Source organism: Cydia amplana, chromosome 13, assembly GCF_948474715.1.
Source record: "Cydia amplana chromosome 13, ilCydAmpl1.1, whole genome shotgun sequence".
Taxonomy (NCBI): Eukaryota; Metazoa; Arthropoda; class Insecta; order Lepidoptera; family Tortricidae; genus Cydia; species Cydia amplana.
In genome coordinates this window covers 3,797,457-3,819,671 of record NC_086081.1, presented here as the reverse complement: position 1 = coordinate 3,819,671, position 22,215 = coordinate 3,797,457, and the positions used below count along the sequence as shown (strand labels likewise).

The 22,215-nt window shown below is 39.4% G+C and overlaps 2 protein-coding genes across 2 annotated transcripts; one reads left to right on the top strand and one right to left on the bottom strand.

The window, feature by feature from the left end:
• The first annotated feature begins 3,886 nt into the window (after window positions 1–3,886).
• LOC134653380 (DNA repair protein XRCC1) lies at window positions 3,887–14,651 on the top strand. The gene is made up of 10 exons (XM_063508713.1): window positions 3,887–3,994; window positions 5,479–5,589; window positions 6,311–6,397; window positions 6,764–6,928; window positions 7,561–7,759; window positions 8,216–8,881; window positions 10,055–10,223; window positions 11,408–11,607; window positions 12,463–13,205; window positions 14,470–14,651. The coding sequence occupies exons 1-10, from the start codon at window positions 3,944–3,946 to the stop codon at window positions 14,617–14,619; spliced, it is 2,541 nt and encodes an 846-aa protein (XP_063364783.1). The 5' UTR covers window positions 3,887–3,943; the 3' UTR covers window positions 14,620–14,651.
• Window positions 14,652–15,524: 873 nt separating this feature from the next.
• LOC134653379 (eukaryotic translation initiation factor 3 subunit F) lies at window positions 15,525–20,650 on the bottom strand. The gene is made up of 6 exons (XM_063508712.1): window positions 20,513–20,650; window positions 20,122–20,268; window positions 19,374–19,597; window positions 18,408–18,533; window positions 16,884–17,036; window positions 15,525–15,743 (listed from the first exon to the last, which is right to left on the bottom strand). The coding sequence occupies exons 1-6, from the start codon at window positions 20,619–20,621 to the stop codon at window positions 15,669–15,671; spliced, it is 834 nt and encodes a 277-aa protein (XP_063364782.1). The 5' UTR covers window positions 20,622–20,650; the 3' UTR covers window positions 15,525–15,668.
• Window positions 20,651–22,215: the final 1,565 nt, after the last annotated feature.

The following is a 22,215-nucleotide window of genomic DNA, read 5'->3' as shown; positions in this document are numbered from 1 at the left end:
ATTTTCGACACAATGTACCTACTGATAACTTTTAGCAATTTGATCTTTTCAGTTAGTTAAGATTGCATAATTAATACATGTTAACCGTTATTTGTTTAGCAAAAAAGTTTATAAGATACCTAATGAAAAATCTAAAATGTAGATAGACAAAAAAAAAACAAAACGTAAGCAAACTTTATAAACATTAAAAAAAATAGTTTTAATAATTATAATTTAAGACTTAACATTTTTATGTATGCATTTATAACAATGTGCCTAGTCTTAGATTAAAAAATCTACTTTCTAATTACTTTACCAAAGTATGATTCAAGTAAAATGACTGATAACTTATAAGTACCTACCTAGACTAAATATTAATCTTTTTTTTTTACTTGTACTTATGTTTAATCTAATTTACGAGCATAATAATAATCTTGTTATAAATAATCAAACGCAGTTTTTATTGCGGTTGTGTCTAGTACCTATTATAGAAAGTGATGTTAATCAACGATTTATTATAAATGTATACTGAAAAACTACTGTATTTCGTTTTATAAAATACGTCTTGAAATGTACCTAATTACCAAGTTCAGATCCAGACCTAGACCTAGCTAAAATGGAAACTTTTATCCCTATTTTTGTGACACGAAAGACCACAGCACACAGGAACACAACTTCGAAAAAAAATACTTGTTTACCCCATGGAAACTTGTCCAGTCTGCAGCAAATGCCGATTCGTTGGGCAAGGAAGTAACCAGCCCTCTGGTCACCCTTAGCATCAGTGAGACGCTTCGCTAGCTCCTTAAATATGTAGTGTGCTCCGGGTCCCCAAGGCCCGAGGGTCTCCATCCCAAACGGCTCAAACATGCAACCAGAATCAATGGCTGGATATTTGCGCCGTTTGAGGTGCTCAGTCGCTGTGGCGGCTGCCCCGGCCTTGGTCGAGGTTGGAATTAGTATTATATTTTTCAACACCAAACGTGCCCAGAATAAATGAGAACGTATAATGCGATGTTAATCGCGTGGCGTGTTCACTTTCCTCCTGTCGCGGCTCGCTACCGGTTGCTGATGTATTGCTTTTTTGCGGCACAACAGCTGTTTACAGACTTCCACATTGCTTTAATAAGTGAATTTTAAATTACTTTTTTACCGCGTACGTACCAAATCATGTTAAATCATTAGAATCAGTCTACGTTAACATTGCACCGACTTGAACAGAACGAACTGAATAGGTAGACCATGGCCCCTTACAAACTCGCAAACACGGGAGCATTTTGTAAAATACTTTTCTATCGTATATCGTACAAGTACACATAATCGGATTTGCAGCCTTGGCCGCCCTAGGCCTCAGGCCCTGTAGATGTAGTAAGTACAGTCAAGTGTAAAAACATGGGTGCATATAACTTACTCAAAAAAAATGTCCCATACTTCTTAATTCGCTGACATAAGAGCTATAGTTTGTAGCTTTCTAATAGAGCCCGAAGGCTAATCCTATTGTCTATTGTTAAGTAAAACCGCTCGTGCCACGTGCCACAACCACCTGCATAAAAAATCAGTACTTCGGTTACTGAGTGCCGGCGAGTCGAACTTATATAGCTTATAGCTTTCTAGTAGAGCCCGAAGGCTTATCCTATTGTCTATTGTTAAGTAAAACCGCTCGTGCCACGTGCCACAACCACCTGCATAAAAAATCAGTACTTCGGTTACTGAGTGCCGGCGAGTCGAACGCTACAGAACCAGTCTAAAATGTGTCATCGAGATGCGTAACAAAGGCGCGTTATCGGAGAGCGCACCTACACTGGTTTTTTGAGCGTTGGACTAGCCCGCGCTCAGGTGCCAAATAGAATAATTAGGACCCTTTTTTGCAGGTAAGTAGCACGTGCGGTTTTACTGAACAATAGACAATAGGATAAGCCTTCGGGCTCTACTAGAAAGCTATAAACTATATAGTTTGTAGCTTTCTAATAGAGCCCGAAGGCTAATCCTATTGTCTATTGTTAAGTAAAACCGCTCGTGCCACGTGCCACAACCACCTGCATTAAAAATCAGTACTTCGGTTACTGAGTGCCGGCGAGTCGAACGCTACAGAACCAGTCTAAAATGTGTCATCGAGATGCGTAACAAAGGCGCGTTATCGGAGAGCGCACCTACACTGGTTTTTTGAGCGTTGGACTAGCCCGCGCTCAGGTGCCAAATAGAATAATTAGGACCCTTTTTTGCAGGTAAGTAGCACGAGCGGTTTTACTGAACAATAGACAATAGGATAAGCCTTCGGGCTCTACTAGAAAGCTACAAACTTTCTCCGCTGTCAAAAAACGCCTAGCGCCTTAAAAACAAAATTATCAAAAATAGCAAAACGGTCCGACACAGATATTGACAATATTAATCTGTGTTGAAAAAATCATTGCTCTAGCTTCAAAAACCACGGAGGAAACAGTCGACGTACGTTTGTATGGAGAAATGACCGCTCCTGTTGGCTCTTAAGTAGACTGCCGCCCCTAATATTTATCTGGCCGCCCTAAGCCCGAGCCTACTACTGGGCATTGGAGTAAATGCGCCACTGCCGCCACTGGTTAACGGTTCGAAAAAGGCGTCAAACAATGCATGTAATTAGTTAATTTCAGCACCATTATTTATAAAAAGCTATAAATTAGTAGAAAATCAAATTATCACATTTAGTATTCTAGGTACGCAATGATATGATTTACGTTCTGCTATTTAAATTAACAGCTTGCTGCCTACGGAAGCATTATAGTAACGATCATGTTACACGCACGGTTTGGTCTTGTATGTAAATGCCCGCGCTTTTTGTCTGACAGGAAACAACACATTGTTCACCACTACTTGAAATCTAATTAATTTATTAAGCATTTATGCATTGATTGACACGCAATTTGAATTTATTAAAGCGTTAAACATCTATCATTACCTACTACTGGTAATTCCGTTTTTATAAGCAATGTACCTAAGTAGTTAGGGAAATAATGGGAATAATACTTGAATAATACACAAATCAAAAATATATACCTACCTACTTAGGTAAATATTTGATTTGTTTTCTAAATCTGTGTATAGATGGAACTGATAAAAATAATTTAATCTGTTCCCATAGGTAAACAACGCAACCTTATTCTTGGGCTCTCTTCGAGCACATCAGTTAAATAGGTAATAAAAATAAAAATTCATATTTTTGGGACCCATGGTTTAAAAGTTAGAGGAGGGGGACACAATTTTGTTTTCTTTCGGAGTGATTATTTCCGAAAATATTCACTTTATCAAAAATATTATTAAAACGTTTGGAAATACCTATCCAACGATACCCCACACTAAGGGTTGTAGACAGACAGACGGACATGGCGAAACTATAAGGGTTCCTAAGTGAATACAGAACCCTAAAAATGTGTCGAAGTCTAGTCAACGGTCCTACTTTGTCGGTTACCATAAAGACGAGATTTGCTTGTCTTTTGCTTGCTTGTTGAGATCTTTATACGAATAACCTGTCAAAGCGTCCTTATGACAAGCGACAAAGTGGGACTTTTTATTGGAAACGACACAAATATAGTTTGTCAACGGACTGTCTCACTTCAAACATAGATATAATCATACTGTCTTTGTCTTACACTAGTACTAGCACCCAAAAGAAAAGGATGAGTAATTTTACTGGTTCTTACCTTCTTACTGACTGACAAATTGGTTTGACCAACTATACTGACTAAATCGCATTTTACGCCGCTTAAGAACATATGTATGCGTAAAACCAAGCGTAATCAAAATGTCACTGTCACAGTGACATTGACAATTTGACACTCGACAGCCAAATGTTTGCGAAATTACGCGCTAGTCCCGCCCGGTTGTTTCTTTCCTCGGAAGCAAATTAATATGATTTCAACTATTTATTCACTGGAACGTAATTAACATTTTCCTTCAGTGTTTCATTTCACGCTTACCTTTTGAAACATACAGCATGCCTCGAGTAAAACTAGACTACGTTGTGAGCTTTAGCAGCGAAGATTCGGTAAGTAATATTATCGTCGTTTTATATTGTATCACGTAATGCACTCATTCGTAAAACTAATCCATAGTGTTATGAGGCGATAATCTCGGAATCACGTTCAAGGTTACAACCTTAAGGTATTTTGCAATAAAATGCAAATTAATAAACCGTCTTTCTACAGGTTAGGAGTTTGTTTACAATTTCACTGACTACTTACCATACTAATAGGATTCCAATGTGTACTGTATTAGACTATTAGAGCATGTTAATTACACCCTAATAAATCTTACTTGGTAACCACACAACTGAAAACTGTAATAAAATTTGTATTGTGTTTATGTTACTATCAGTGGCGGCCGGTAGCTATGTATTATGGGTGTTCACTAACAATAAAAAACAAAAACTAAACCTACACATTCAATTAACCGTCGCAAAGTACCTAGATGTCGGTTTCCGTCCACCCGGTCATTGAACTCTCTCATAGATTTTCGGTATTACGAATATCTTGACGACCGATAGACGCCAACTGCAGTTCATTTTACAAATGGATATAATGTTTTTATTTCAATTTTATGAAAAGATGTGCTAAATTGTTAATAACACACCTGTTTCGCTCCAAACAAACTCACCGCACAGCCGCAGCCGTCGCTCGCGCCCGCGCCAAACACAAAACATATACTTAGATAACACGAAAAACAAAATAAGCTAGTTACTTTTATGACATTCACACAACACAACCACGGTGTTTTTGCATATTGATCTGATTTAAAAAATATATAAGTTTTTGTTTTTGACTAACATTGCTACGAAAGTTTAAGGTCGTCCATAATTTAACTCGAGTCGATTTTGTAAACTTTTTCACATTCTCACATTAAATTCATTAATTTTTAAACACCTCACAACAAACAGATTATGTGCTTTAACTGTTTAAACTCTTGTTTCATTATTTAGAATGAAAAAAAGCCAAAATTGCATTCCCTCACATAATTTAAAATTGAATAAGGTCTGTTTAGAAATACGTGACAACATCAACATGGCGCGCGGGATGCGCGCGCAAGGTCAACCGGGCTCGGCTCGGAGCGCCGCACCGATTTTGCCTCTTCCCTCATAGAAAATCTTCCGTTTCACGTGCGGACCCACAGTGAAACTTCTCTTTCGCTCTTATTGAATTTCCTATTGATCGAATGTACTAAATCTTTTTCCATAGGAGCGCAATCCAAAGCGCTCCGCTTCGCGCGTTACCTTTGATTTCTATGAAATTATAGGAGTACGCCGTGTAGGTAGTGGTGAGCTGTCTATAAACTTATAATGAATAAAGGTTATTATTTAATTGGTATTGAGTTTTTTACGATCGATCTTAAATAGTAATATATTAAATAGGTACCATAATTTCATTTTGATTATATATGGGAGTGCACACAAGCGCACCTTAAGGCGGGCCGCGCCTGGTTACTATTTGAATTTATTTAAAGTTTTTTATCCAAAAATGTATGTTTTGATAACAGGAGAATCCAGCAAGCAATTTGCTAGCATATGAAGTGAGCAAGAAAAAATGGCTGTGCAAAGTTGGGGAGGCATCCTGCTCAGTCGTGCTGCAGCTCAAACATGCAGTTCAGGTACAATAGACAAAACAGGCGGGACTTATGCTTGTTTGCCACCAACATGGTATAATAAAAACAAATATATGAAAAAAAAGTGAGCAAGGTCTCCAGTGCCATAGAGAAAAAAATACATAGAGTGCTCACTCCATACATCAGTTCAGACTATTAATTTCAGTGTCTACATCTAGCATCGAGTAGCGGAACTATCAGTACTGCTACTTGACAATAGATGGAGTCTTATCTCAACAGCATAAGACTTTCCGGTCGGTGGCTACATCTATTGTCGAGTAGCAGTAATGATAGTTCCGCTACTCGATGCTAGATGCTAATAGTCTTTTTGGTACTAAACCTGATGTATGGAGTGAGCACTCTATGTATTTTTTTCTCTATGCCAGTGCCCAAGACTGGAATCGAACCAGTCCTCTACAATCATGGTAGATGCCTAATACCGCTTGGCCACCTGGGTCACAGCAACATGGATCAAATTTTTCTTTCATATATGCATTTTCTTAAGGGCTTATGGCACCGTAAAATTTGAAATACATATTTACATTGAAAATATTTTAATTTGTGTCCCCTAGTGCAATAGACTATTTTGAGTCTAGTTAAGTACCATAATAATAATTACACCTCTACTTTATTTACATTCAGGGTAACTAGACTCAAAGTGGCATACATTTTCAATATAAATAATTTTAGTTAATGTAAACAATTTTAGATGTATCTTTGATTGCAGATTTCTACAGTTCACATTGGTGCGTACCATGCAGCACTAGTAGAAGTCCTGGTGGGGCGCTCGGAGACTCCAAATGACCAATTTGAAGTAAGCAATTGCAATGAAAATTTAAAATGCTTTTCTTCTATATTCATTCAAGATACCAATACTTTCAAATAACCAAAAAGATTTAACAATTTCTATAAATATACAGGATGCTAAAACAAAATCATATAAAAAATTATTATTTATCCAATAGCAAGCCATTCCTAGGTATTTCACTAAAAGTATTGCAGTCAGTATCTTTAAAAATGAATGTATCATATCATAAAACACATGCTTTTTAATTCACAATACTTATACTGAAGAACAGCAATACCTACTATATATCGGAACGATAAAAAGACCTAAAGATTTTTTTTTTTCACACAACTATTTGTATTGAATATTGAAATAACAAGTTTATGTTTTCAGGTACTGGTCCCGTCAAGCGTGTTCCTATCGCCTATGGACTCGCGCCGCGGGACCGGCGTGGAGCGCGTGCGCTCGTTCAGCGCGGAGCAACTCGCACCCGCTAAATCTCAGAAGTGGGATCGAGTTAGAGTGGTGTGCTGGCAGCCATATAACAAACACTGTAAGGTAAGCTAACTTTTTTAATTAATAAAAATGTTAGATGACATCACGGTTAAACCAATGCGTCACGAAACTTAGACTAACGGCAATAACAATACTTATAACAACAATAATAGCACATTACACTAGCATAGACAAATCAGCACATTACATTAGCATAGATAAATTATATTGGAACAGTTGAGCGTGTGTTCAGAGAGCATCCATCGCCTCACAGAATCTCAAGCATTCAATATACACTGCCGTCCTTCGCCACGCAAATAGGTCGCACTCGGGTGTCAATGCCAGGAGCGCATTGAACAGATAGCAGGCGCGGAGCAGCGGCGAGTTCCTGCGCGATACGGTGCGCGTCGGCGGGACTGCCAATAGGTCGTGTTGTCGTGGTCTGAGGGCCATTCTCGGGAAGTCCGGAACAAACAGGCGCACAAGACCAGAGACAACTTCGGGACAGTCCGACTCACCACGCAAGCGGCTATCAGGGCACTATCAAGTGGGCTTGACCTGGCATTAGGCCGCGGACTGGACGCACGCGGCGCGCGACCCATACATTTTGATCGTGCCACTCGCGCTGGGCGGCGCGATCAACACGATTTTTCTCTTATTTTTGGGCCACGTATTACATATATTTTTTGTTCCAGTACGGACTCTCCTTCGTGCACATATTCGAGTCAGACAAATCTGACTCAGCCAAGCCGCCATCACCACAGCCCGTGCCAGCACCGGCCGTGCCTACTCGAGTAGCAGTGCCAGTAGGGCAGTACTCCTCGGATGAGGATGACTTCAGGCCGGGGGAGCTGTTTGCTAAGCATCGACTGAGCGAAGGGAGTAAAAATACTGGTAAAGAACCTAACGTGTTTCGTTCCAATATGTTTAAGCGAGAACGTATTATAGCGACATCCCGCTCGCACATCGCAGCGACATGCGAATCGCATACAGTTTGATAACCGCCTATCTTCTCTTTATCTACATTTTCGAGTGCGACAAGTCGCCGATACTAAAAATGCTAAAATTAACTCAAACATATGTTAAAATCCTTTTCCAAGCAATGCTAGATAGAGCTACTTATTTAAGGGTTTAGAACTGTACCTAATCCTCGGTTAATATGAAAAATTCTATCTATATAGCCATTTATTTCCGATCCTTGGGTACATGAAAAATAATATACTGCGTTAATATGAAAAATTAGTTCCTCCTAAAGATACAACAAAGTACCCAAATATTACTAACAGTAAATTTGCTTATAAAAACGTAAACATATGTCATATGTCATTTATATATTAAGTTTTTTTGCAGAAGTCCAAATACGACAAGCATCATCCCAAGCACTAAGAAACATAAATGACTCCGCAACAAAACTAGTTAAAACTCCCATAGCTAAAACCAATACTAACCGAACCAACCAAACCGATGACTTCAACACAAGCAGACAGAAAGACAACCTCATGTATACTGATGATGATGAACAGCCACACGCGAAAATAGACTCTATAGTCAAGAGGCATAAGGATGAGAAAGTACAAGAAACCAAAAAAAAGGAAGCTGTGCAAAATCTGTTTAGAAAGGATAAGGAAAGAACTAACAGATTAGAGCAAGCTAGTAAGAACTTTAGAGAGTTTCTTGATGATAAAGAAGATAAGAAGAATTCAAGTAGTTCTAGAAGTAAAGACACTTCTAAAGATAATGATAGAAGGAATAAAGAATTAAATAATTCTACAAGTAAGGATAGTTCTAGACATGATGACAGAAGAAACAAAGATTTGAGTAATTCTAGAAGCCAAGACAGTTCTAAAGACAATAAAAGAAATACAGATTTGAATAGTTCTAGGAATAAAGATAGTTCTAGAGATAATGACAGAAGGAAGAGGGATGATGGAAATAGTTCACAATCGCGGACAAAAGATGCAGCTAGCGGCGATAATAGGAAAAGACAACACTCTGATGATAGGCAGAAAGGAAAAGGTGAGGTTTTAAACAATTATTAGGTAAATTATTTAAATTTTTATATACAATTTTCAAAAAAATACACGAAAATAACTTTGATGAGGTAAGAATGTTTTTATCAAAGCCTTTTTTTATCGGAAGGGTAGTGAGAAAGTTATTTTTTTTTTCTCTATTTGCGCTCTGAATTATGACTATGAATATGAATCTTATAATTTTTGAAAATAAAGAAAAATAATTATCAATGCCTACTTATGACCTTGCTATACCAACCTGCCGTGCTAACGAAACGTGGCCGATTGCGGTTATTACTTCCAACCAATTCTCGCTTTGAAGCGACATAACTTTCTTGACTTTTCCCTTTTATTTTTTTTCTTTCTTCCCTCTCATAATTTTTTAAAATCATGTTTTAATTTAGCTGCTGGCTGCACATCTAATAGGCTACATGACTAATTTTTTTTATGGTATCAATCGATCGGGTTTGTTTTTAGGATCAAATGTCTATATGGGACCCATTGCACTAAAGTAACACAAAAGTCAGAAATTGTAGTCAAAGTCCGACAGTCGCACTTCACTCGCGAAACGTTCTATACAAAACGGCCAGAGGCCGTGACGTCATCGCCCATCTTGTAGTATGGACAAAACAAGAAAATTGTGTTTTTGTCGGTGAAATATTGCGTTTATGTATATAGTTGCTATACAATATTTTTTTGGATGAAATGTAAGGAATCGAATGGTACCCTTACTTTTATCGTTTTTTGGAAGTTAAAAAAAACTTAAATTTTGAGACTTTCAGGTTCTGTAATTTTGTAATTTTTCAATATTTTATTTTAATGTCCACATTATTGTGATAAATTGCTCGTTTGCGATAGCAAAAATAGATATATTTATTTATAGATATATTATTGATAGTAAAATAGATATATTTTACTAGATTTTGTTATAAAATTCAACATGTGTCATCATCCCTATTATCGGTATCGTCTTGGGTCGTCCCATTCGTCTTTCGTCAAGTTCTTAAATTAGTCCTATTCTGCTTTCGTCACCCATTCTACATTCGTCACAATCGTCGGTGGCTTTCAATGTAGAATGCGTGACGAAAGCAGAATAGGACTAGTTTAAGAACTTGACGAAAAACGAATGGGACGACCCAAGACGATACCCTATTATCTTGATATTTTTTCATGAAATTAGATGTGTTCCGCCCCGGCCCAGTAAGTTTCACTCCTCACACGCTAATGTCGGGTGTGGTTTTCGCGCTGAGCGGGTATGAGAACCCGCGGCGCGCGCGCCTGCGCGACGCGGCCGTGGCCATGGGCGCGCGCTTCGAGCGCGACTGGAACCCCACATGCACACACCTTATGTGAGTCCAATGATTTATAACTGATGCCGGAACCACACTTCGCTATGCGTTATTTGTTATGCGCGTTATTCGGCCGCATACGACGAAGTGTGGAGGGTTCATTCGTCTATATTTGCTATATTTGCCCGCATAACGCATAAGCGAATAGCAAATACGCCTATCCGTCCACCTGTCGGTTTTTTGACACACTTCAAAGGACACGAATAAGCCGAATATGCGTCTCGACTGACACTTCGTTCACTCATTCACTCGCTTACGCTTTTCAAAGTCAAAACGCACCACATATGTTTGGCACACCGGCACCAAGTTTGGCACACCGGCACGAAGTGTGGATGCCGTGTTTGTTGTTCGCTCACATAACAAATATTTGAGCGAATACAGCGTAGTCGCATAACAAATAACGTATAGCGAAGTGTGGTTCCGGCATCAAGATAGGTTATAGGCGTTCCAAAATTGAAGCTCTCACCTTGTGACAAATTGGACAAGTTGCCTTTAGTCGCTGATGGACAAACGAGAAATGTGCACGTGCTAACGAGCTCCCGCACACCGAAAGAGGAAGAGACGACCTTATGTTTAACAACGAGTGTGACAAAGATGGATGGGATGAGAAAATTAATCAAAAATAACAGATTTCTTCGTAGGCACAGAAATAAATATGGAAGTATTTTTTGTGTTCCTCAAGCATGAGTATAACCTGTCTATGGTTATATAATATCATTGTGTGAGTTCACTGTTTTGCCTATGACACAAGGAAACGCCAGGGTGACATTACGACTAAAATACCAATAAGGTGCAGGGGGGAAATTTAGAATGCGGGAAATTTCAACTAATCGAAATATATTCCATCCGAAAATCATATTTTTCGCTATCTGGACAAGTGGACATATATGGCACTCTTAATAATGTAAAACATGGAATATATTTCCTGCAGTCGGAAATGCCTCCCTGCAACTTATCTCAGTTCTGCGATGGAATTCCGCTTGATGCCCATAGAACGAAATGAAGTACATAGAAATAACTATCTAATGACCTAACTCTTATTTCTGTTGGTTTTTGGACCAGGCTCCATACAAAGTTACCCATAATCCCTTGACATTAATGACGACATTGCCACACTTTGTAACGACATTGTCATTTTTAATGGCAAATGGAGCTTGGTTAGAATCTTTTTTTTTTCTATATAGTTGCGCGTTCCCAAACACGCCCAAACTCCGAACGGTCCGTAGCTCCCCATCGGGCGCTAACTGTATAGTGGTACTAGGGGAGTGGATAGAACAGTGCTGCGAGAAACGGCGGCTATTACCGTGGCAGTGGTTCGCCACGGAACCCAAGAAGAAAGTCCAACCTCCTGCTGGCTGGGATGACGATGAAAAGACCGCTTCAGGTAACTAAGCGCCACTTGCATCGTCCCACTAACCCGGGGTTAACCGGTTAAACCGTTAACTCAGTGTCAAATTGTACTGGTAACCATAGTAACTCCTGGACCAGTTAACCCCGGCTTGAATGGTGCAAGCGGCCCAAAATAACTATCTTTACACATATCCAAGCATTTGGAGTTTGGACTAAGTTCAAGTAAAAGTTCGAAATTGTTGGGACGCCATGGCGCAATGGTATGGTAGGAGTGGATAGAACAGTGCTGTGGCAAGAGAAGGCTGCTTCCGTGGCAGTGGTTCGCCACGGAACCCAAGAAAGTCCAGCCTCCTGCTGGCTGGGATGGCAGTGATAAGACGGCTTCAGGTAACTAAATAACTAACTATCTTTACACATATCCAAGCATTTGGACTAAGTTGTCTAAGTTCAAGTAAAAGTTCGAAATTGTTGGGACGCCATAGCACAATGGTATGGTAGGAGAGTGGATAGAACAGTGCTGTGGCAAGAGAAGGCTGCTTCCGTGGCAGTGGTTCGCCACGGAACCCAAGAAAGTCCAGCCTCCTGCTGGCTGGGATGACGGTGATAAGACTGCCTCAGGTTATTGCTACTAAGACATCCAAATACGCCTAAAGAGTGGATAATCCATTTACTAAAATTTATGATTTCATAGTTCACTGACGGAAACAAAAAACAATAGAACTGCTACCTGTTTGAGTTGAGAAATACTAAAATAACACTTTACTTGTTTTTAAAACTCTCATTAATACTACTCGAAGAAGCGTCTTCGGCTGTATCTTTTTTTTTATTACAGTAATAAGTCGGTTTCGATAAAATTCAACTATAACAAACGAACTATTTTCATTTACAGAATGCGACACTGACGACGAAATCGAGAAAGTATTACGAAAACAGAAGAAACAGCGCACAGACAAATCTCCCTCCCCTCAACCGACCACCAGCAGAGATTCGCCCCAACCCCACTCTAGCAGAGACTTGTCACCAAGACCACAGACCAGCAGAGAAAATTCACCAAAACCACATTCTAGCAGAGATAAATCACCAAAACCACATACTAGCAGAGATAAGTCACCAAAACCACATACTAGCAGAGATAAGTCACCAAAACCACATACTAGCAGAGTTAAGTCACCAAAACCACATACTAGCAGAGATAAGTCACCAAAACCACATACTAGCAGAGATAAGTCACCAAAACCACATTCTAGCAGAGATAAGTCACCAAAACCACATACATGCAGAGATAAGTCACCAAAACAGAGTTCAAGCAAAGACTCACGAAAACGTAGCAGAGATCGATCAGATAAAGAATCACCAAAACAAAAAGGAAATCTCAACTTTTCCAACATGTCTTCAGAGTCCGATGTGGCTTTCGTTAAAGATGAAAGAATCCAAGCTAATATTACTATAGATTCAGGGGATTCTACGGATGAGGAGAAACCAGTGGTAAAAGAAAAGATGGATAAATCGCGGGTGTTGCCAGATTTCTTCGATGGGTATACGTTTGTGATAGATGATTGTGTGGAAAATGCTGGGTTTGATAAGGCGCTGTTGAGCAGATACGTGAAGGCATATGGAGGGGTTGTTATGGATGTAAGTATACTAGAGTTTATACAGATCTGAAAAATATTTTACGGCGTTATTCATAAACGTCTGCTAAGTTAATCGGCTGATGATCGCCGTTCCCTCTCTATGGCATAACGACGGATAGGGACAAACTAAGATCATCAACTGATTAAGTTAGCAGCCGTTCATGAATAACACCACTAGTCGTTAACTCAATATGTACATATAGATGTAGTGCATAATTATTTTCCATCGTATTTTCACGAAAACTTAAGAACGTCTTGCTATTTCTGCCAGTCTCGGTACAAAAAGTACTGACATTGACTAAACTCAATAAAACATTTACAGAAATACACACATAATACATGAAGACAGAGGTAACAACAGGCGGTCTTATCGCTAAAGAGCGATCTCTTCCAGACAACCTTTAGGTAGAAAACACCATGGAAAACAATTATGCACTACATCTGTATTCTGTGGTTTCTTTTGCGGTAATGCGAAATGCATTTAGTCAAACATACATGGACGACCAACACTCATTTCGCCAACCACCACCACGTATTTCGATAAACGGTCTTGATCTGATATGTAATTATTTCAAATCGCATTACGTAAATCGTTCATAATATTTATCCATTTCGAAATTCGTCCATTGATTACAAATACATAAATTCACGATTCATTTATTAATGCATTAAATCACACCGTGGTGTCTGTTAAGTTTTACTTTTTAGGGTTCCGTACCTCGTATGTCTGACTGTCTGTTTATCCCCCCCCGCTTTATCTCCGAAACTACTGGGTCTAAAATTTTGACGAAAATATACACAAAATTCTTCTCACAAAGGTCTTTACCTATAGATGACAGGAAAACCTATTAGAAATGTGCAGTCAAGCGTGAGTCGGACTTAAAGGACAAAACCCTTGGAACGCGAGTCCGACTCGCACTTGGCAGTTTTTTTTGTAATGACCATAGAGAAAAAAATACATAGAGTGCTCACTCCATACATCAGTTTTAGTACCAAAAAGACTATTAGCATCTAGCATCGAGTAGCGGAACTATCAGTACTGCTGCTTGACAATAGATGTAGCACCGACCGGAAAGTCTTATGCTGTTGAGATAAGACTTTCCTGTTGGTGCTACATCTATTGTCAAGTAGCAGTACTAATAGTTCCGCTACTCGATGCTAGATGTAGACACTGAAATTAATAGTCTGAACTGATGTATGGAGTGAGCACTCTTGTCTTACTATATTTCTCTATGGTAATGACTAACAAATAACAACTGTTACAGGCGTCCGCAGTCGATTCGGACAGCGAAATCAGTTTCGTCCTAAGCGTCGGCGCCGGTAACAGTAAAAATGGACTCCGTGTGCGCGCGGATTGGCTGTGGCAATGCCATGAGGAAAAACAGCTTGCTGATGTGGAAGAATATAAGATCTAACCTCTAAACCAGGGGTCGGCAAACTTTTGAGAAGAGCCAAACGCATTAGAAATCACCACTACAAATGATGATTTAACCTTTTCCACGCCAAAGACGTATATATTGGCACCGCAGGTCCAACGCCAAAGACGGATTCATCGGTCACAGACCACAGAGTAACATCGACCTACGTGCATAGACATAAAGTTCAACTTCAGTTTTGACACTTCAATGATGTGGCGTCCGAGTGACAGCTTTTGTGTTTGAACGGCGTCGAAAAGGTTAAGTAATATTTAAAATTTTGGGAGCCGCAATCTTAACCTCAAAGACATCGAGCCGCGCTTTGCCAACCCCCGGCGGCCTAGCCAAGGTGCTATCTGTAATATAGCTATCGAATCGCTTTGTGTCTCTATCACTTTTCCATATTAGTGACAGTTGCGTTTCGTTCGCTACGGAGCGTTAGCGATTGGCATGGTCTACGGAGCCTGGTCTAAAGTGTCTAAACCAAGTGTCTATTTTCGGTGATTTAGTTTTGGAAAGCCAAAGGCCATAATACAATCTGACCCCTACTCGTAAAAAACTTTCAAAATTATTTGTTGCAATGGAAGCTTGAAATAGTTCTATTACCTCGCTCTAAACTTAAATTATTGAAAGAGGCCCCTTGCATTAACTTTTTTTTATTAGTTTCTTTTGTAATTTTATAGACCTCATTTATAAGACCAATTAAACCTGTAAATAATGAATTCATCAACCTTTTTTCTCTTGTATAAATTTAATTTATTGAGTTAATGTAACTTCTCGAAACTTATTCTATTCTTTCGCTATATAACTGCATAGCGCTGTTTCGTTCACACACCGGAGAAGCATGCGGATCCGCAACAGTGTGATAATAGCAAGGATTGACATTTGATAAACAAAACAAAATGTTATTATAATAATCAATTTATTGACGAATAAAATGATTGTTTTTTATCCGCTATTTCAATTACACTTCACGTGTGTATGGATATTTATATTATATCGCGAAAAGTTGTGTTTTCAAGAGAATGGACGAGAAATAATTTGAGACCTTATTGTGAGGTGAGCAGAGTAAGTTTCTCGTTGAGTTGAAGTTGGGTTTTGATGAGTTGGGCTAGGGTCACGACCTGAAAAAAATAAACATAGTTCATTGTTAGTTAATTTTAATTGTAATTTTTAATTTAATTAATGTAAAAATATGGACTCTCAATTGTCTGAAATATTTTTTTTTTATTAAAATAATGTTAACACAAAAAAAACTATGTGAAAAGAAAATCTAATAATTGAAGTGAATTTCTAATTTACCCCCAAAAGAGTTATTTGTATTCATGTCACACGTCGGCTTTAAGGCTCATTTAGACGGCGCGCGAACTCGTATACGATTTTAGTTGCATTGCGGACCGTTGAGGTTACATCAATTCAGCCGACCGATCAAATGACGCAATGTAATGAAACGCGCATGCGAGTTCTCCCACCGTCTAAATGAGTCCTTAGGGTCATCGACTACACAATATGAGTACCACATTTCAACGGCTCAGTAAATTTGAAGCAAATTAGCTGTGACAGATGGATAGATAGACAGACAGACAAAAGTGATCCGGCAAGGGTTCCGTTTTGTTTTCAAGCATAGAACTCCAAATATAATATAAACTAAAATTCTTAGTTAATCCTATAACGCGTTAAAAGGGTGTCAGAAATTGAACCACTTTGCAATGAAGTTAAAAAAAAAATAATGGGAAATATTTTATTCCCTCTGCCTTATAAACAGTGATTCAGGCGTTTTGGCATCTTGAAACGTGATAAGTGAACACTGGGTATAACCTGGGGTTAACCTGGAGTTACCAGTACAATTTGACACCGGGTTAGCAGTTTAACCGGTTATCCCCGGGTGAGTGGGAAGGTGTAAGAAGCGGTGTTGAAGCGCTGGTGGCCTAGCGGTAAGAGCGTGCGACTTGCAATCCGGAGGTCGCGGGTTCGAACCCCGGCTCGTACCAATGAGTTTTTCGGAACTTATGTACGAAATATCATTTGATATTTACCAGTCGCTTTTCGGTGAAGGCAAAACATCGTGAGGAAACCGGACTAATCCCAATACGGGGCCTAGTTTACCCTCTGGGTTGGAAGGTCAGATGGCAGTCGCTTTCGTAAAACTAGTGCCCACGCCAATTACTGGGATTAGTTGCCAAGCGGACCCCAGGCTCCCATGAGCCGTGGCAAAATGCCGGGACAACGCGAAGAAGAGTGGGGCGGTGTAAGTGGCATCGTACCATGAGGAGGTCCTTGACGCTGTTGGCGAAGGCGTCCGCGAAGGAGTCCCTCGCGAGGCCGGGCACGGCGTGCGCCAGCTGCAGCAGCGCGCGCCCCGTGGCGTTGTGCGGCGCCGCCTTGCCGGCCAGCACGTCCTCCACATAGCCCAGCACCTGACACAATAGCACAGAATAAAAAATAGTACTAGGTACAGAAGACTCACTCTCTAACAAAACGCGTCTGTCACGATCAGGACAGATATGGCCGCTAGGTGGCGACAGCGCCACGCGCGGCTTATGGCTAGCCACCAAAATTGGTGAGGAACGGATGTACTTTTAGCTACCTATAGTACTTGAGTGAGCCACGCCTGCCAGAGGGGCTATTTCGCCAGTATTAAGGTCGTAGGAGTAAGGTAATACGATTGAAATTGTACGGTTAGTAGAAGACAGTGTAGTGATTTTATTCGCACTTGTAAAGCGATAGCGGACTTTACAAGAAGCACGTGGACTTCCGGCCGTTGACTCCAAAATTAAACGCGCTTCAATATTAATTCTCCATTCACTGCACACCACCACATTAGTTTACTGTATAATAAGCTACCGGTATTACACTTTAAACAATATTAATGAGCAAAAAAAAAAATAAATTAATCATGAGGCTAACTATCAAGATGGCGCTCGCACCCATCGGTGTTGGAAATGTTGGAATAATAGGTTTGTTACTAAAGCTCATGATGTTACAGTTCTGTGACGTCACAGGGAATGAATCAATGAGTTTCTGTTAAGATCCAGATGTTACCGTCTTGTCAGATATACATATACTTGGAATATAATAAGGATCCTCCTAACTGACCAAAGTATAAAATCCTGTTTATTCTTGTATTACCACTGCATTTGCCTAAATTTGATTCCATGGCCAAAATCAAACCATTTATCTATAGGAAATAACCCCAATACATTTCAATGGTTTACTTTTAAACAACTAAAGATGCAACTTTAACCTACGTACCTACTTAAAATAAGAGAATTTTATTGCAGATTCTAACAGTAACTAACTTGAAATTGCACAAGTCAACTTTACCATCTTGTACGAGTACACAGACATTTTCATTCATTATATTTTTTCTCGCGCATGAGAGGAGGCCTGTGCCCAGCAGTGGGACGTATATAGGCTCACATTATATTTATTATTATTATATATTTTTTCTGCATTTATTAACCTTTTTATGTATAACATTTTCACACAAATAAATAAATAAATATTATAGAGGACATTCTTACACAGATTGACTAAGTCCCACAGTAAGCTCAAGAAGGCTTGTGTTGTGGGTACTCAGACAACGATATATATAATATACAAATACATAAATACATAGAAAACAACCATGACTCAGGAACAAATATCTGTGCTCATCACACAAATAAATGCCCTTACTGGGATTCGAACCCAGGACCGCGGCTTCACAGGCAGGGTCACTACCCACTAGGCCAGACCAGTCAGTCAAAATAAAGTAAAATGAACAAGTAACGTTATCCTGTACACACCTGGTCCAGCAGTGACGACAGCTTGGTGGCCGCCTCAGCGACCAGCGCTAGGTCGGGCGCGGGCTGAACCTGCCGCGAGCGCCCGCCGGGACCCATCGTCTTCTGGCACAGTTGTAGACCTACAATCTGTAAAGATACAACAAAATACATATCATTCTTTATTCTTTAAATAAATACAGGTATAAGTTTACAGCTCTAGATATGCCAAAACACTTATACTGTTAATACATAGTCATTATAACTATTACATATGTAGAGATTAGAAAAAGGCCGGAAACTATACTAATTTACATAGGTACTCGTAGAGTTAAAAAAAAACTACTTTGTAAATCCTGATACTATCATAAGGACTGCAGGGAAGATGTGGCTCCAGGTCGCACAGAACCGTGGCGAGTGGCCGTAAAATGAAGGAGGCCTACACCCGACGAGTAGAAAAGGGGTAAAGAGAGAGAGAGACATGAAAATTTAGTAAATTACAGCTAAATATCAATCAAATACGAGGGCGTCACTAGTGAGTTTGTACATTAACAGTTAATGGTAGATAATTCTATAGAATGATATTTTTTCAACCCTGAAGTGACAAAATATAATCGTGCTAGCTTCGCACGGGTTAAGAAATTATACATAAACCTTTCTCTTGAATCGCTCTATTTAAAAAAACCGCATCAAAATCCGTTACGTAGTTTTAAAGATCTAAGCATACATAGGGACAGATAGACAGCGGGAAGCGACTTTGTTTTATACTATGTAGTGATGCCAAGAGGAATGTGTCATGAAACAGGTCTAAAAACTGCAGCTATCTAAAAACACTATCCATAAAATGGTACACGGCGGGAAGAAGTTGATAACTCGAGATATTTTATTGAAGAAATTTGAACTTAAAATTAAATTGCATAATGGTTCCAATTTCTTCCATTTTTTCCCGCGAGTTATCAACTTCTACCCGCCATGTACGGAAAAATGTACCTCAGGCTCATAGCTAGTCAGTGTGACATCAATGGGTGTGAACATGCAGCCCTGCTTCCCACGAGGCACGCCTAGCGCCACGCACACATACGCGCGGAGCCCCATGCGCGCGCCCTGCAGTGACGTATCCAGCGTCACGTGCACGGGCTCGCGGCACTCACGCGAATAGTACTCGTGGATAACAGATGAGTGGTTGGTCACTTCGTTACCCGTAGCCCACCAGCCTGGAATGTAAGTAGCTTTTAGAAATAAGTTTGTTTAACATATTCACCGCCTACAGTAGTAAATAGATCCTAAATTTACTATAAGTATATGAAAATGTATATTTGCAAATCATGCTTTCTTCCATGAACAATCCATAGGTGCTCTGGCACAGTACTCTTTGATCGTCAGATCGTCATGTCTGTTAAAAACAATGCACCATCATAAACCTTATTGGAATGTGTAAAGTTGTCCCGATCTAATTCTAGTTCCAATTAAAGATGTCAAAATCATCTCACCATGGCTGATGTTTCCTGCTATTTCAGGTACAAAAATGGTGCTTTGAATTTCTGAGACATGATTAGTGTATATTTTAATCCCCATAATCCTGATACTTCTGACAACTATTAGATTTTAGACAAGGCTCAATTAGGTAAAACAATAAATACATATTATCCCTGTTATCATATATTTTCTTATGAGGAAGTACTCTTAATGCCAGGAAATAAATCATGACATCAATTGTTATTATTTAGTAAGCACTTACCAACAATGTTCTCTGTGGCGTTCACGCGCCTGTTTAGCTCATACACGTCCATGGCGTAGTTGAGCTCGGCCTCTACCTGGTCTGCGTGCTCCTTGTGAGGCACGCAGAAGCAGTTTGTGACTTCCACCACCCCCTTGTCGCAAGTTCCTGGAAATTACACACCAACAATCATAACCTCAAACGTACACTTCAAATTATAAAAATGTACTAGGATTTCACTCGAAAATCTTATGGAAACACAATATATGCAATATAGAAGTCACTTTTAATACGAATGTTGTTTGAAATATAAAGAAATCAGTAAAAACACGCAAGATTGAAGGCATGACGTCGGCACAACTCATCAAAATTTTCACTTTAAGAAACATTGGCCGATGGAAACAATGATTACCCAATAAAGTCCCGATAACCCGGTGCGAGTCCGCATTTCGGCGCTCGTAAGCATCCACAATTTGAAATAATACTACGGGATGAACCTTGACAACAAGATTGAGCGCCATTTTGGCTCGTTTGAAAGGAACTAAGGCCGTTTTTCGTTGTAGGCAATCCACATGTGTACTTTGGCAGTTGAAGAAGCGTTTTTCATAGTTTAAACTTGAATATTCAAGGCAAAAAATCAAACAAATTCATACAATACTCACAAATTCAAGGGAACTATAAGATGGTCAAGCAAATCTTGTCAGTAGAAAAAGGCGGGAAATTAAAATTTCTATGGGACGATATCCCTTCGCGCCTACATTTTTCAAATTTGCCGCCTTTTTCTACTGACAAAATTTGCTTGACCATCTATATGAGCAAATATCGCTCGCACGGACCTAGAGAATAAACTGGATCGAGTACACGGGCCAAAAAGTGTGTCCACATGAGAAGTCAAACCAGAGCCTTGCATCTCGTTCTAATTAGGGTGACCATAAGTCATATGTATGTGGGATATTAGGATAAGTTTAAATGTATAGTTTGGCCAAAAATTTTTCTCATTCGTGCATAGTCGTAGAGAATCATACTGTCTTTTCCCTATGCTAGTATAAATGCTCCAGAAAAGGGATGGATATAGATTTTTTTCTCTTCTGTAAAACGCTTCACACAACCTTACTAAAGTGGTATCCAGACAAGACAATTTTTCGCCAATCTGATGAAATTCTCCAATCGAATCAGCAGGTGCAGACACATAAATGCCAATTTTCATAGTAATTATCTATGGAATGCAAATTTCCTGATCAAATCGACTGATTTGATCAGTCCCGTCTGGATACCACTTTAATTAAGTAAGTCAGTTATAAAAGCTGTTACAGATGGGATGAGCGTATTGGATCGCGATCATTGTTATACTTGGTCAACCAGATCTTGACAGTAGAAAAAGGGCGGCAAATTTGAAAAATTTAGGCGCGAAGGGATATCGTCCCATAGAAAATTTGAATTTCGCGCCTTTTTTTAATGACAAGATTTGGTTGACCAGCTATAATTGTGACGAAGGTGGTCCGCCGTACGTCCATTAAAAACACAGCTATATGTGAGAGCGAGACAGATGTCCAGGGTCGCGGACCGGTATACCCGTCTATTACAGTTTTTAACTAAGGCGCTTGTCACTAAGATAAGCATATTAGAGTTAGATCAAAGAGAATTCTAAATTCTCTTTAGCCCCCTCTAGACTATGTGCGTGAATCGCGGCTTCGCGCCGCGAATCGCGCACGGGTGTGGAGGGCCCTTTTGGTTCACTATTTATGCTCTTAATAATTTTACAAACTACCTATCACTATCAATATCATACTCATGGTGTGTTCATATACGTGATGGCTTCCCTTTTCCACACTTCAGCTATTCATTAAGCGTAAGCGTCATCGTACTCATCGTAGATCTGTGATTGCAACAAAATTTTCAAATTTGCCGCCTTTGTCTACAGACGGAAATGTGTGTTCAGTCTATATAGAATCGATTACATATATGTAAATAGTTTGAACCAACGTTTCAGTAATTAAATATTATGTTTAAATCACATAAATATGAATCTGTAATGTTTAAGGACTTTGGATTTAAATTTTGGCAATTATATAGCTCTCATTACGTCACTCAAATAATTAAACATGCCGAAATAAA

Excerpts from the sequence above, each read along its gene's own strand:
- LOC134653380 (XM_063508713.1), top strand. The coding sequence starts at position 3,944 with ATGCCTCGAGTAAAACTAGACTACGTTGTGAGCTTTAGCAGCGAAGAT. Across the intron at positions 6,398-6,763 it reads CTCCAAATGACCAATTTGAA|GTACTGGTCCCGTCAAGCGT; the intron begins GTAAGCAATTGC and ends TTATGTTTTCAG. Across the intron at positions 13,206-14,469 it reads ATGGAGGGGTTGTTATGGAT|GCGTCCGCAGTCGATTCGGA; the intron begins GTAAGTATACTA and ends CAACTGTTACAG.
- LOC134653379 (XM_063508712.1), bottom strand. The coding sequence starts at position 20,621 with ATGGCGCTCAATCTTGTTGTCAAGGTTCATCCCGTAGTATTATTTCAA. Across the intron at positions 19,598-20,121 it reads CGCCACAGAGAACATTGTTG|GCTGGTGGGCTACGGGTAAC; the intron begins GTAAGTGCTTAC and ends CTTACATTCCAG. Across the intron at positions 18,534-19,373 it reads TGACTAGCTATGAGCCTGAG|ATTGTAGGTCTACAACTGTG; the intron begins GTACATTTTTCC and ends GTATCTTTACAG.